The sequence below is a fragment of the Physella acuta genome, unplaced genomic scaffold, assembly GCF_028476545.2.
Source record: "Physella acuta isolate Inbredline_101_S28 unplaced genomic scaffold, ASM2847654v3 ptg000592l, whole genome shotgun sequence".
Lineage (NCBI taxonomy): Eukaryota > Metazoa > Mollusca > Gastropoda > Physidae > Physella > Physella acuta.
In genome coordinates this window covers 1,520,001-1,536,052 of record NW_026732111.1, presented here as the reverse complement: position 1 = coordinate 1,536,052, position 16,052 = coordinate 1,520,001, and the positions used below count along the sequence as shown (strand labels likewise).

At 33.0% G+C, this 16,052-nt stretch overlaps 1 protein-coding gene across 1 annotated transcript in view; it reads right to left on the bottom strand.

Moving 5' to 3' along the window:
• The window catches only part of LOC131947444 (uncharacterized), a 41,582-nt gene that overhangs the window by 24,618 nt on the left and 912 nt on the right, over window positions 1-16,052 (bottom strand). Inside the window, exons 2-8 of the mRNA XM_059308656.1 lie at window positions 10,927-11,025; window positions 10,588-10,714; window positions 9,882-10,007; window positions 8,921-9,411; window positions 8,604-8,708; window positions 8,298-8,352; window positions 6,403-6,768 (exon numbers count right to left, since the gene is read on the bottom strand). Coding sequence (XP_059164639.1) covers window positions 6,403-6,768; window positions 8,298-8,352; window positions 8,604-8,708; window positions 8,921-9,411; window positions 9,882-10,007; window positions 10,588-10,714; window positions 10,927-11,025 — 1,369 coding nt within the window. The remainder of the gene's footprint in view (window positions 1-6,402; window positions 6,769-8,297; window positions 8,353-8,603; window positions 8,709-8,920; window positions 9,412-9,881; window positions 10,008-10,587; window positions 10,715-10,926; window positions 11,026-16,052) is intronic.

Here is a 16,052-nt window from a genome sequence, read left to right as displayed (position 1 = left end):
GAACCACGCTTTTCTTTAAATAGTAGTGTATTTTTATATATTTAAAGAAAATATTAATGCATGTTTTATAAACTCTTGTAATTTAAACGTTTTTTTTTAAATGTTTTTTTTTAAATAAATTAATTGAAAAATATGGGCGAAATTTTTAAAAAATTGACTCTTTAAAATAAAACAAATATTTAGATCCATCTCTAATAAATGTTTTTATGTGTGAAATGTTGAAGTAAATATAACCTGTTTCGCCAAGAACAAGATAACAATGGCATAGATGATAATGAACCACTTCCATCTCCATTTACTCAAGAAACCAGAACACAACCTGATACAGTAGAATCAAAAGGGCGGGTTGAACATTGGTCCGGTAAAAAAATATCTGTTCAAAATTTCAAATAATATGTGTAGGCTTTCGTTTCAATTCTAAGATTATGGTTTAAGTCAGAATATGTATTTACCGATTAGAATACACAGAGGTAATCATATTTTATTATTTGCGTTAAGAAAAATATCGTTTAGTTGGTGAATACTCGAATATTAACAAAAAAAATAAATTAGAAAATATATTTAAGATCATATTTTTTATACTTTGAATTTTTTATAACGAATGTTTATTTAAGGCGTGTTACAGGAATGATTTAATAAATCATATATATTTAAATCACAAAAGGTGTGTTCTATTAAAAACAGATATGGCAAACAGAATACAACAGATTGAAACAACTTTATCTTCACTTCAATACACGCAACAAAATAATCAAGATAATATATCAGAAATAAAACGATGGCGAGATAAGTTACAAATAAAAAAATATGACCATAACATAAATAGGGAGCAGTCTACTAAGAAACAAAAACAGAATTTTAAAAAACTTAGAAAACAAATAAGTGAACAAGATAATAAAGTAAAGGAAATGAATAAAGAAATTGAAACTTTAAAAGAAAAAGAAAACAAGACCAACAAAACACTAGAGAAACTTTCTTTAAAAAATTAAAGAATGTAAAAATAACCTGCACTTAATAAGTAAAAAGATACAAGATAACACAAGTAAAACAGACAGTATGACAAAAGAAATAAAAAAAACATTCTGATTTGATTTCTACTTTACAAGAGGATAGTAAAAATACTGTAATGGATACAACAAAGAAGTTAAAGGCGCTAGTAGCTAAGGTTATTTATGTAAATCTTCATTGCCCTAAAGCGTGCACTGGTTTATGATTACAAACATGTACATCATCAATTTGCAATTGAACAATAAAAGCATTTATATCTAGAAACTTTAATAACCAACATTATCAATTTTCTAGTTAAACTATTTTTACTTTATTTAGCAATGATAAATAGTTACATAATATTTTAATTATAAAATATTTCCTTTTTAGCACAGTATTGTTTACAAACTCCTACAACAAAGGTTGATACCTATTGACAAAATTATTAGTTTTTAATCAGAACGTGGGAGATAGTGAAGGCAATGTTTAAAAGGTACCAATTGATTTCGGATATATATTTTAGAGTATAATACAAACAGTAATCACGTATGTACATTTAAATGAAAATAATCACATTATTATTTATATTATATGTACATTTATATATGCTTGAAAACATATATTATATATATATACATATATATACATATATATAAATATATATATATATATATACATATATATATATATATATATATATATATATATATATATATATATATATATATATATATATATATATATATATATTACTTTGCGAAATAACTAACAGGTTTTACATACCCCGTGATTTATCTTTGTTTTAGCTGGAAAGTCTTCAAAATAATAGTGTAACATTATCACGTGATTTACGAGCTGTTGGTAAGTTGTTTTTTTTAAATAGCGTTGGCTTAGCAAAAGTTGAGCAATATAAATTGCAAATTTAAAAACTCATACATTTTATCAGCACCGCAATTATATAATACACTTTAATATTTACTTACACACAGCAGTTCTTCATCTATATTAGGGGTGAATGAGAGGGTTGACACCGGGTTCCTCTACCAAGCGCGTATGAGAGTTCCACTATCCGACTCGGTCATTCTAAATTATTCTAATTTACTTCGGGACAAATGGAGTACCTCTAGCACTCACTCCCTAGCCAAAAACGTCATTATCTTTCATAAGCGTCATCATTCCATGCAGTTATTAGATCTTTCGCACCAAAAATTCATTAGCACTATACTGCTCACACTAACACAACTCATAAAAACAAATCTTTGATCTACCAGATGTCATAAATTGGAAGTTGTAAATTGTACGACTATCTATATTATACTAAAAGTCAAAAGTTTGTATTTTTGTTGTTGTTGTTGTTGTTTTGTTTGTAATTTAGGTTGCATGAGAGCAGCTGCACTATGTGTAGAACTGTTAAATACGTATGTAAGTAAAGAATAATCTTGTTTTTACCAAACTGTTAAACACGTATTTATATAAAGAATAATCTTGTTTTTACCAAACTGTTAAACACGTATTTATGTAAAGAATAATTTTGTTTTTACCAAACTGTTTAACACGTATTAATTTAGTGACCTTTGATAAATTAACTGGTAGAAACACCTCTTTAACTGTAAACATTCGGAAAAATAACTTTATTTATAGTGACGTTACTTCATTCATATTCTTATTTTCAAAAACAAGCATTTAAGATCATTTTGCTCATTCAAAAGTGTAACGCCTTATAAAACTAAATTTTCTGTCGGCTATATATTTAAATTAAAATTACGCAGTTTGAAAACGAAAAATATATGGCCAATAGTTATTATACTTTATAGTTTCATAGTTTAAAAATTGTGTTAAAATTGTTAAATTTATATGTAATTAATTATTACGTAATTAATGTGTAATTATTTTAAAATGTATGCTTGTTTTTAGTTGTGTGTGAGTATATTGCTTCCATATATTTTCCCGGGTGAAAATTTGCATGAAAATGATAAATTAACAAATGTAGATGACATGCACCTCACTTGTTCAGACGCAGTAGGCCATGGAAACCTGAACATAGCGAAAGCGCAATATTATCTTATGTAAGAGATGTCTGTAAAAAGGATGTTGAGCTTTGGTAATCCATTTAGTTTCTCCAATGGGTCTGTAAACCATCACAATAAGTTTTAAATGTGTGAACAGAAGTAAAGTAAATAAAGAAGAGTTTTTGACCTCGACATGTAAATGCTGTGTGCGGTCAACACTTTGCCCAGCCCTCTTTACTTTCCCTAACTTGAGTTAGGTAGCCATCAGAGCTGGGTGGGATCATGTATGCTCTCTTTACTTGAACCAGAATTCGAACTCGAGACTTTCGGGTTAGCAGCCTAGCGCTCTACCTCTTTAGCCACGTCGTCCCAAAATGTTTGATTATGTCACTCATACAGTTTGTTTCGCACCAGAGTTAATTTTTCGATTTGTCATCACCTATTAAAAAAATGAATATTATTTAAAAGTTGTGTTGACTACATTCATTTAAAATTTATTTAAATACATTTTTATTTATTGTTTATGAAAATAAAAGTAGTTTTCACTTAAGCCTTATAACACTGGTTCCAAAACTGTGGACACTTCATGGAGGCGCCAACTTTCAGAAAAAAAATTCAAAAGAATTTTTTTTTTCTTAAGTTTTGTTTTATAATGTCTTAAAGTTTTAATAATTTCATTTATTTAATAATAATCATTAAAGCTAGTGTTATCCAGGAAAACTATTTTGTTAAAATTTGTTGAAATTTTATTTGAACGACGAAAGCAAGTGCGATTCTTTCAATTGATGTTTTATTTACCTTTCTTTTTATATATATTTTTTCCTATAAAACACTTTACTTGGAAAATCACATGTTTCTGAAGAGCTTTCGTTTCCTGGCTGATTTTTATAAGAAACAGATTGAAATTTTCAGAATATTATTTGTGTTAGTGAGAACTTCGTAAAGAAAGCACCGTACGTGCTAAAGAACATATTTTTAATTAAATTAAGCTTTCGCCATTGTTCACTTTTCTAGTGATGCAATCAACAGACTTAAGCTCACGCTCGCTATTGCTTGTCTCTGTAACATATATTCATTCAAATGGTATAAAAGAAACGTTTCTATTTGGTAGTGAACATAAACTACTACAGAAAGTGACGGTATCATGGAGAAACTAAATACGTTTTTGAAACTGGAGGATTAAAGAGCTTGACCGTTGTTGGGTTTGTACAGATGGTACACCATCTATGCCTGGGTAAAATTCAGGATTTAAGAAAGAAGTAAAAATGTTGTTTTACAATCAACGAGAATACTGTGCATAATTTACATGTATACTTTTGCAAGCAATACTCTTCTCACTCCTCTGCAAGAGACACTTAATTTGATGAGAAAAATCGTAAATTTTAATAAATCTGGACCCTAAACACCCGTCTGTTTAATGAACTGTGCAAAGACATAGTTTCTGAGTAAGCAGTTCTTCTTTTCTATCCTCAATTATGTTTCTTCTAGAAAAGAATTGTTGGAAATCGTCTCATTAAATTGAAAGATATAGCTTAATCTTAACTAGACCCATGGATAGCGTACACTAAATAAACCGGGAGTGATCTCCCTAAACTTTCTCGAATATTCTTATATAACACTACGGCGGATGGTAACTAGGGATGTAGACAATATTTCAAATCAATTTTTAATTAATTAAACTTTTAAAAATAGATAGAATCTCCTAGAAAAAAAATTGAACACCAAGGGAGCGCCAAAAAAATGTGTATAACACATTCGTTTTTTGTGAAATCGGAAATAGCTTAAATTACTATTTCCACAGAAATTACTTACAATTTGACAGATGGCAGTGAATTAGATCTTTTACTTACATATGAGATTTTGTTTATCTATTTGAATAGTACTCAAGTTGGATGCTTTTGAAAAATTGAAAGTAGAAAAAGTTCCACTTCCGGTTATCGGAAATTACTGAAAAGTTTGATACGGATCTACAAATTTGAAATAATACTTATATATGAAATTTCATCAACCTAGCTGTAACAGTGCTTAAGTTATTGTGTTTACCGACATAAACACACACATTATACACACAGAGGGAAATACAATATTGCAAAACTATGTTTTTCCCACTCAGGGTGAAGTAAAACGATTTCAATATTTTCTCTATACTTCGTATACGAGAAAGTAAAAAAATTAATATATAAAAACATACTCGAGTGTAGCCGTTTTTAATCTCGAAAAACAACTTCTTATTTATAAGTTTTATATTTAACACACACAAACATTGTATTTTTATTTTTATAACATTAAAGTACATAAATTATATATTACACATAAAGCTCTCATACAGAGAAGTAAATATGTATGTAAAAATACAGTTACATGTGTGACCTACAGAGGTGTTTTTATTTATTTATATTATTTAGTCTCCTGAGTTTTGTAATTGACCTTGGGAGAGTTGTTAGTTCACCGGTTCTCATCGGTCAACTGAACTCCGTCACGTCATGTGATTGGATTGTATAATTCCTAGCAGATCCTCGACCAATGATCTTGCGACTGTGAGGATCCTTAACAGATCCTCAACCAATAGTCGTAGGACTTGTGAGTGATCTCCCCTAATACTGAGTTGCATTTAATCTCGGGCAATTCATGTCTAAGAGCAGCCTATTTTCAGTTGTGTAGTTTGGGGCATAACTTATTTACTTATATAAGGTATTGTGTAACATTTGTAGTATTACTGATATTTTGTTTTGGTGTATGATTGCACCTTTTGTCACATCGGTGATAAGTTGCCCTTTATTTGGGTTTCTATTGTTGTAGAGGCAATATGTCTCTTATTAATATTTGAGGTATTTATCATGCCATTCAATTGTGTCAAGTAATGTTCTTTAATGGTATTTAATATACTAAGCCACAGCTGTGATATCTAGTGATTTTATTAAACTGTAAGTTGGAAATTTGAGTTTATTTATTGTACTCTTAAAGTCTGTACATTTTGTACAGACACAGTGTCGTAGTTTCTTTTACACTTATTAAAAGTGTATTGACAGTTTTAAGTCGTGTTGAGTCTCTTCAATTTGTTGTGTTTTACCCCTAGACATCAACAACGAGCTCACGGCAAGTTGTTGGGATTCCATTAGCGTGACTTCTGTCAGTACCATCCCAAACGAACCCGGGGTGTCCGCTCTCTCCGCGGCTGTCGGAGAGCGGTCATTACACATGTTTATTTAATTCAAGTAGAACATTAATTGGTGATCACATTAAATTATATGGAAGTGTATAATGATAAGTAAACAAATAACAAATAAACCATTTGAGTACGTTGATTGCGTGTATTTAACATATTGGTTATATATTTTATTTTTGAGAATTTACCATCCAACATGTTTTGTGTTGTACTTCTATAAACTAACGATAGTAAAACTACTGTAGCTTGATAACTCTGCGTCTTGATCTGCGTCAGACACTTCAATGTAAAGTTCTTGACCTTTCTTCAAGTCAACAACCACTGACCCAGCAGCGTTAGTGTTGGCACATTTCACTTCTATAGACTTCCACCACACGCCTCCAGCCACCACCTCAACTTCAATCTGTTTATCTTCCCATTCATTTAGAGTCACACATACAAGATATAAACCATCGTGTGGTGATTCAAATTTTCCTGTTGTTTGATTAAAATGTTGACCGTTATATTCACGTACTTCATCAAAGGTTGAAATAATTAATCCAGTACTGACAGGTGTGGGATCAGCAAGCTCCGCATGACAAACATATCTGTTACATACACGTGACTCTGTTGATTAGAAAACACATGTATGATGTACATGTTTAATTTCACACATGCTCTGACTATTTAATTTATACAATGTGCATTTACATTTATCTTTGAAATTGTTTAAATAATTTTCTCTAAAACAATGCATTTCATTATTAATTTAGTAACCCCCCTCGGTCTAGTTTTCTTAGTTTATCATCTAATACGATTAAAACTATTAATTTTATACAAGTGTAGCCAGACTCGTAAAAAGTCGCCGAAAGTAAAACAAACTCCATATACGTTTATTACGTTCTGTATGTGTTCACATTATAGTTTAATTATAGAAGGTTAATCTATCGAAACAAAAAATAAATGGACAAAAGTTATTCTGATAAAACCGATGACAACGTGTACTATTGTTTATTTCATGTTAATTGAAATTAATTAGATACTAAGATATTAAAAATATAATAATTTTTTTTTAACTTTATAGTTAAAATTTTGTTTTAGATTTGATTACTGGATTTAATGCGACACAGTTTGAAATTTTCGGGGGGGGGGGGGGGCTGTAGACTTTCTTTGGTGAGGGGGGAGGACACTGTTAAATGTATATATTTTCTATATAAATTCCATTTCGTTCGGGGGTGGGGGGTGGGAGGCGGTAGACTTTTTTCAGAGGGGGGGGGAGTAGACTTATTTCAGAGGGGGGGGGGGGGGGCGCCGCTTGGTGTAATGTACCAAGTGAGGAAACAAACACCTGACGGAAACCCACGGGTCTAGAGACTGGCACTATGGGTGAGTGAAATGTTCCATTCTTTATCACGTTATGGTCTGTCTGGCTAACGAACATCACGTTATGGTCTGTCTGGCTAACGAACATCACGTTATGGTCTGTCTGGCTAACGAACACCACGTTATGGTCTGTCTGGCTAACAAACACCACGTTATGGTCTGTCTGGCTAACGAACATCACGTTATGGTCTGTCTGGCTAAGGAACATCATGTTATGGTCTGTCTGGCTAACGAACATCACGATATTATCTGTCCGTGTAATGACAGCAATTTGTAGGGCCGGACGGGGGGTGGGGGAGGGGCAAATTAGAGGATGAAAAGAAATCGAAAAGAGGTAAGATATTGTACAGATCGGTTAGCATCGATTACTCTACGATAAAGTAAGTAAAGTAAATTAAAGTTTCCCTTTTCAAACCTGACGGTCTATGGGGCAAGTGAAGTAGAGTTCACTTGTTTCTGTGACCTCGGCATATGAAGAGATAGTGTGGTCAGCACTATGCCCAGCCGCCTTTACTTTTCCTAACGTGAGTTAGGTACCCATCAGAGTTGGGTGGACTCAGGGACGGTCTACTTACTTGAACCCGGATTCGAAATCGAGACTTACGGGTTAGCAGTCCAGCTCTCTAGCGCTAGACCACTCCGTACATCTACGTCAAACTATTAGTTGTGTAACATTTTCACTAGAAATAAAGTATATTTCCTGTTAAATTATTATTGTTTTAACATAATAATTTATTCATTTTCTTTCGTTCGTTTTTTCATAGCACACTTACCGATCAGATGAAAATGTTTCGACAGTTTTGAGATAGTATTTTCAATATTGTCAAGCTAAATTAAAATACAAGTAAAATTATGTAAATGAAATAATCACATAGTTACGTATAACATACAATAGCTTCAATGACAATAATTGGAAATGGCTTGTAAGAATTCAAAATAATTTGAAGCTGTTTTATAAATATAAATGTATTAACGAAAAAGGATGAAAATGACTGGACTAATAACAGCGTGTAAGTAATTATTGCATTTCTTTATTAAATGTAGCAATTTATTGTTTAATAAAATGATTACAAACATACCTTTTTTTTTCTTTTTTCCCTTGTTTCCAAGTTCTGGTTAAAGATTTGAATCAGTTTGTCAATGGGCATCAATCTTTGTTGTAGGAGTTTGTACATCACATTGTGCTAAATTAATTATTACAAATTTGAATATTTCTATTGTAGATTAAAATTGCAGACATAAAATTAGTTGCAAAATCAAAAGTTTTATTGGTCGAAAAATTAAATCAAGTGACTTTTGATTACACGTTACTATTCGGTTAAAATATACGGAGTTGGTAAACCGGTAAGTAGGTGTATAATTGTTTACCCATTTAATTAGTAATTTGAAAGTTTACCTTTGATTGCATCTTCTCAAGTTTGGTTGATTTATCGACCACGTTTTTATTATCTTCTTGTACTGTAACAATCAAATCAGAATGTCTTTTAATTTCAACAGTTATACTGTCTGTTTTATCCGTGTGATCTTGCATCTCCTTATTTATTTTCAGTAAGTTGTTTTCATATTCTTTCATATCTAGAGACAGTTTCTCTAGTGATTTATTTGACTTGGATTCTTTTTCTTTTAAACTTTCAATTTCTATGTTCAGCTCCTTTACTTTGTTATCTTGTTCATTCATTTGTTTTCTAAAGTTTTTAAAATTCTGCTTTTGGTTTTTAGTCAGTTGTTCAATGTTTACCCCCATATCACTCTGTTCTGTTACAAAATTGTCTCTCCATTGTTTTATTTCTGATATGTCATCTGTAGACTTGTGTTGTGTGTCCTGTAGTGAAGATAGTGTTGTTTCAATATAGGCGAGTCGTCGCTCTAGGTCAGGATGTTCTTCAACTGAGAATAGTCGCAAATATAAGTTTGTAATTTAAAATGTTCCAAATCTTGAAAAATAGACTGTTAAAAATGAAATTAAACAAATGTATCAATCCAATGGCGTAGCGAGGTCGGGTTTCACCCGGTGCGGCACTTAATTGTGTTACCCCCCCCCCCCCCCCACCCCCAGAGGCGTTCCGACCCTTCCCGGGGACAAACTTTCAAGTTTTCGATTTGCACCCCCCCTCAAGTTTTCGATTTGCACCCCCACCCAATAAAACTTTTGATTTGCACCCCCCCCCCTCAAGTTTTTCTCTATATATTTTGCTATTTTTTTGCCTTGGTGTCACCCCCCTAAATGGTATCACCCGGTGCTGTCCGCACCCCCCGCTCCCAACCCCCCCCTTCGCTACGCCCCTGTATCAATCGTACATTGGTTTACAGTATGATGCTTTTATTTGACGTGTTATTCAAAGAATAATATAATATACCAGCTGTGTGTTGAACTTGTGTCTTGAGTTGTCTTGGTGATTCTACTGTTAGAAATTTTGCTGTTGTCTGTGTGTCAGGCTGTGGTAAAGATGGCGTTGGTTTGTTGACATCCATGTTGTCCTCGTCTAGTAGATTGGGGTTGAGAATTTTATTTTAATTGCAGTTGAAGTAAACAAGGATTATTTTACTACACACAATAAATGTGGCTATTTTAGCTAGTTAAACTATAACGCAAACCATGTAATACTCTGATCAAAAACAACTTTGAATATGATCCAAATGTATACAAATACAAATAATTCCAAAAAAGTCGAAATCTATATATTGTTTTAAATTTAACTTTTACAAGAATAATTATCGATTTTATAATGAAAAGTAATTTTAAAAAAAAAAAACTTTAAGGCTCTTCAACGTTGTTTTAGGGCGAATAAGGTTACACGATGTGATTGTAAAAATCTTTTTTTTCGTTCATATAATGATTTACAATATTCACTAATGTGACGTCGATTTCATAGAAAAGTGGAAAGTGGTTTGTTAGACAGTAAAATTATATCCCTTTAACTTAGTATTTGTAATGTCTGTAAACTAAACTGTAAAACAATTTCGTTGCATTTTTCTCAGTAGAAACACTTCATTACTGAACACCCATGACACATGACAGTAGGCTTTGAGATTTTAAATTATAAAAACTATTAGAGTACTGACCTAAAATATGTGACGTCACATCCAACAAGGCCGTGGCTGCTGTGTCCAGTTCTTGTGATAGCTCGATGTAGCTGACAGATGATTGGTCAGTTTTTTCTTCTAGCCACGCCTTACTTTTTGCAACAACCTGGTTAAAGCAAACAACAACAAAATTGTCAAGTGACAACGTGTTGTACTGCTATACCATTACAAATGTTTGAGTGCTATATTCATAAACATGTGATGTTGTTCTGTGTTTTTAACACATTCACTTCGAAAAACGCTAAACCTACTTTATCGTGAATAAAATGATTTTTACATTTTAAGTATTACGAAGATTTTTAGTTTGTAATGACTTACCTTTTTCATATTTCCCAAAACAGGTTCCAGAACTTGTATCTGTTTTTCCAAATATTTCTTACGCTCTGTAACAAACTTGACGTGAATTCTTGAAGGCATCTAAATGTTAATAACACTAAATTTTAAAAAACAAATATGTTAACTCTGTCGTCATCACTAAGAAAATCTAAAGCAGTGTTTCTTCTGGCAGATAAGGCTAGATCCCTACCAACACTGAAAATTAAGAGCGAAGAAGAAGAAGTGTTTCTTCAAGGTAACCGCCCCCCCCCTCGAAAATAGGCTATCGCCCCCCCCCCTAACGAAATATCGAAAATATATACTTTTAACAGTGTCCCCCCCCCCCCCCTAGAAATTTTAGTTCGCCCGCATCCCCCCTCCCCACGAAAATTTCAAGTGCAACCCTTTATCTACTGACGGTTCCATAAATAAGCCTAGCTCTTCAACTATTTTAATTTAAAGTGAATCTTTATAATCATTTATATCTAATACATGAGTTATAAATTTACCAAGACTAAGTTTTTGTCCTAAATTATCCTAATATATAAAAGCCCAAGTGCGCACTTCTCTCTCTCTTTCTCTCTCTCTCGCTCTCTCTCTCTCTCTCTGTCCGCAAAATATTTTCGACGGATACCACGTCATAATCTTCAGCGAAATATGGAGAACTTGCTACGGACTTTTGTTGAAAATAATATGGTAGATGTTTTAAATGTATAACCACAATTTTATTTAAAGAAGAAAAATAAAAAATAAAGGTGTATTCGAATCTAGAAAAACAGTTTTAATTATGCAACAGGAAAAGCGTTTATAGTTGTGAAAAAGAATGCATAAAACAGTGACGTCACTAATGTTTATACATTAACTAATGACGTCATCTGCCGTGTTTAGCCAAACAAACAAAAAAAAATAAATAAAAAAAAAAAAAAAAAAAAAAATCTGCCGTGTTTAGAATAAAAAGAAATGAACTATTTCATTCAAATATTATTTATATCTACGTACGCTATAAAATTTATACAATACAATTTTGCTCGGGCTAAACTTAAAAAAAAAACTTCTATTAGGTTTCTAAATCTAGATATTCTAGATCTAGATATTCTAGATCATCTAGATCTAGAGATTCTAGATCATCTAGATTCTAGATCATCTAGATCTAGAGATTCTAGATCATCTAGATCTAGAGATTCTAGATCATCTAGATCTAGAGATTCTAGATCATCTAGATCTAGATCAGGGGTCTCCAAACTTTTCATTCCGAGGGCCGCATTAACTATCAAATTTCAGTTTGGGGGCCAGTTTCTTCCAGACATGTCTATTTTTTTCTGGGCAAAGTTTTTTTCCTTGAACAAAAAGATCTCCGCGGGCCGGATGAGAGGACTTCGCGGGCCGTTTTAGGCCCGCGGGCTGTAGTTTTGAGACCCCTAATATAAAGGTTTGGAGGATAAAGGCTGTGTCATCAGCTTACACTAGAATGTTTGTGTTTGTTTGGTTTGGTATGTCGATTCCTCTGATATCTCTTGTTTGTCTAATGCATTCTAACAGAGGTTCAAGTGTTAGTATATAAAGGATTGGAGATAGGGGGCAACCTTGTCGGTCTGATTTATTTATTCTAAAGGGTTGGGAAATATGGTTTATCAGTAGGTGACTATGTGCATTAAAATAGTTTATTTTTATCCATGTCGTAAAGTATTGTCCTAAACTGTTTGCTTGTAAGATTTTGTGAAGGTATGTGTAAGCTAACCGGTGGACATTTTTTAAGTCTAAACTGAGTATGCATGCTTGTGTGTTTTTCTCGTGTGTAGTGGATGATGTCTCAAATTAAGTGATTGTAATTTTGTATGTTCCGACCTGTGATTTTGCTTTGTTGTTGGTCTACATTTATTATTTTATGCAAGGGTGGTTCAATTTTTAAAGATTAGAGCTTTTGTTAGAATTTTATAATCGGTGTTTATAAGAGAAATATATCTATAGTCTATAGTTTTGGGTTAATTTAGGATCGGTTTTGGGTTTGCGTTTTTAATGTTTGGTATGATCTATTGAAATTTTTGTGGCATTGTTCTAGCAGAAACATTTCTCTAAAGATAGCTAAAAGAAGAGGAGGAGGGGAAGGGGTGGGGTGTTAGGTCGGCTGAAAAGGGGGGGGGGGGTTAATTTCGCACGTGCCGCTCCAGGTAGGATGCAATTTGGCGCTTTGGTCTTTCACGCGAGTGCTTTGGCGACTACGTTCATTCTAAACAGTGTGATAGACAATGGATATGATGGGGCGTTACAGTCGCTCACTAAATTGAATCAGGCATGTCCCCGGCGCGATGTTAGGGTGCGATTTGGCTGCGAAAAAAATTCAGTTTCTGCCCCCAAAGGCTAAAGGCCCTATAATACATTTTAAAAAATTGTTTACTTTTAAATAACACACTTTTAGAACACAAGGTGACGCGTCTAAGAATATAGGATTGGTAACGCATGGATGAAACTCTTATTATATATTTCTTCAGACTTTCTTCTATTCACGCGCCAACGCGCGGGGACGGGTACGCTAGTAAACTATAAATATTGATTGAATTGTTTACGGGTCAGTCGTCTCTTGGTTATTGATGTCTATGAGATGTGTGATTTGTTTTGCTCTCTGAAAGCTTTATTCTAAAATTAAGGTGTGGTGTGAGGAGTTTTCCGAGCCTTTTTTACTTTCCCGTATATACGAAGTATAGAGAAAGTATTGTAATCGTGCACAAAAATCACTTGAAATTTTAACAATTTTCACCGTATTACACCTCAGTCCTTCATCACATCCGAAGTATAGAGGACTTATTTTAATCGGGCAAAAATTATCAATCCAGATTTATCAAAATTAAGAGGTTTTATGCGTAATCCAGTCAGAAAAACTGGGCTTTGCAATTCTGTCCGTATGTCTGTGTGTCTGTGTGTCTGTCTGTCTGTCTGTCCGTGTGTAAACACGATAACTTGAGTACCGTTAGAGCTAGGTTGATGAAATTTCATATATAAGTATTTTATCAAAATCGTAGATCCGTATCAACTTTTGAGAGATTTCTGATAACCGGAAGTGGTACTTTTTCTACTTTGACGTTTTCAAAAGCCTATAACTTGAGTACTATTTCAGATAGATAAATGAAATTTCACATGTAAGTAAAAGATCTAATTCTCTACCTTCTGTTAAATTTTGAGTAATTTCCGTTGACCGGAAGTAGTAATTTACGCTACTTCCGATTTCTAAAAAAAACTAATGTAAATTTTTAAAGTACTAATAATATTGCGCACTATTATCCCTTTTTTTATTTGGCGTTCGCTTGGTGTGCAATTCTTTTTGTCTACGAGATTTTATTCTATTTTTAAAACTTTAAGTATTTAAAATGGATTAAAAATCATGTCTATAGCCCGAGTTCCCATCCCCTGTTGTTTTATATAAGAATATTCGAGAAAGTTTAGGGAAGATCACTCCCGGTTTATTTCTATTCTACTTCAAATTTGTGCTCCTCTATATTTGTACTCCTGTATTTATGAACGTTCCGTCTCTATTGAGTCTATTTGTTCTTTGTTCTTGTTAATTCCTTTAAGTATACTTTTTTTCTAGTTTAATTTCTATGTGCGCCCTAAAGCTGTTAATGCTACAAGCATATTGAATAGCTATCCGCTTAATGTCTTGTTTAAAATCTTCCCAATGTTGAATTTTTTTTGATTTTATTGCTGACTCTGTGTACAATCGGTTTATGTCTTTTACAGTTTTGATGTAGCGCCCGTCTATTAATAGTGTATTTTATGAGTTTCCAGTATGTGTCGTGTTTTTGTTTGTTTTGTGTTTGTTTTTGTTTAAACTTGTCAGAACTGCTGTATGGTCGTAATGTATGTAGTGTTGAGAATAGGCGTTCTACTTTGTCAATTTTCATGTTCACTGGTGCGTGAATTCTGTCTAGACAAAATCTATTCCCAGATGTGTTACTTCCGTGGGTGGTTTGTAAGGTGTGTGGATATCGTGCTCTCTATGTGACGACTATTTTAAAGTATGTTTTAATGTTGATGATTAAGTAAGTGTGTGGTTTGTCTGCGGTTAAGCGCTTTCGATTGATGTTTTTGGTCCTACAATGTCTAATCTGTCTTCCACGAAATTAAAGTCCCCAACCAAAATAATGTCATGTCGATTTTATGTGTTTGTTAATAATTTTTCAGGTTTTTATAAAATGTATTGTCTTTGGCTCTACGTCGTCCATGTACGTTGACTAGGTTTAGTTATCCCCCTTGTCCCTCGATTGTAACTATTGCTAATTTTCCTTCCGAATTACTTCACTATATAATTTTTTTTTTACTTTTAGTTCTTTGTTTTGGTATCGCGGAAAAATAATTACATAAATGGCGGTGATTAATCATCTGAAATGTGGTATGTATCCTTAATATTGCCTTTCATTTATTTTATACACTGAACGCACTGTTTACTAATTATTATTTTAAATCAAAGACAGTTGACGTAACAAAAGACATCTTTATCCGGGAACGGGAATACCCGCTGGTTGTTATCTGTGTCTTTTTTTGCGCACTTAGAGGAATTAGTTTTTGTCCGTCGCACCAAACATGATGAACGTCGTTTTTACTTTACCTACCATAGTGCGTACTTTTTTAAGCAAACATTTTAACAGTACGTTTAGCAGTTGAATTTTTACAACGTTTTCGATTGTAAAGGCAAGATCGAAAAAACAATTTATTTTAAGAGCTATGCTTATGTTTTATAGCTTCAGCGTTTCCATAAGATGACATTGCTTTGCACTGCAAATAATTTTTAATCAATAACAGTTTAGAAAAAACTCCTAAAGTCCTCTGTGTTTACTTTTTTCTTTCCGTTTGCGGATAAGCTTGGGGTATTATATTCGTTTATTAAAATGAATCAGACACGTCCCTCGGCGTCCCGGTAGGGTTCGATTTGGCGCCTTGTGCTATTCTGTTAGCGCTTTGGTGCATAATTTCGCTTTTAATAGTGCGATAGACCATGGGTAAGAAAAGTTACTATATTCTTTAAGTGAATCGAATCTGGACAGGGTGTTACTTGGCGTCCCGGGCTTCTTGTGTGTGCTATGGCGCCGACGTTCGTTTAATTGAGCGCATACAACTTAGAATAAAATTGGGTACTA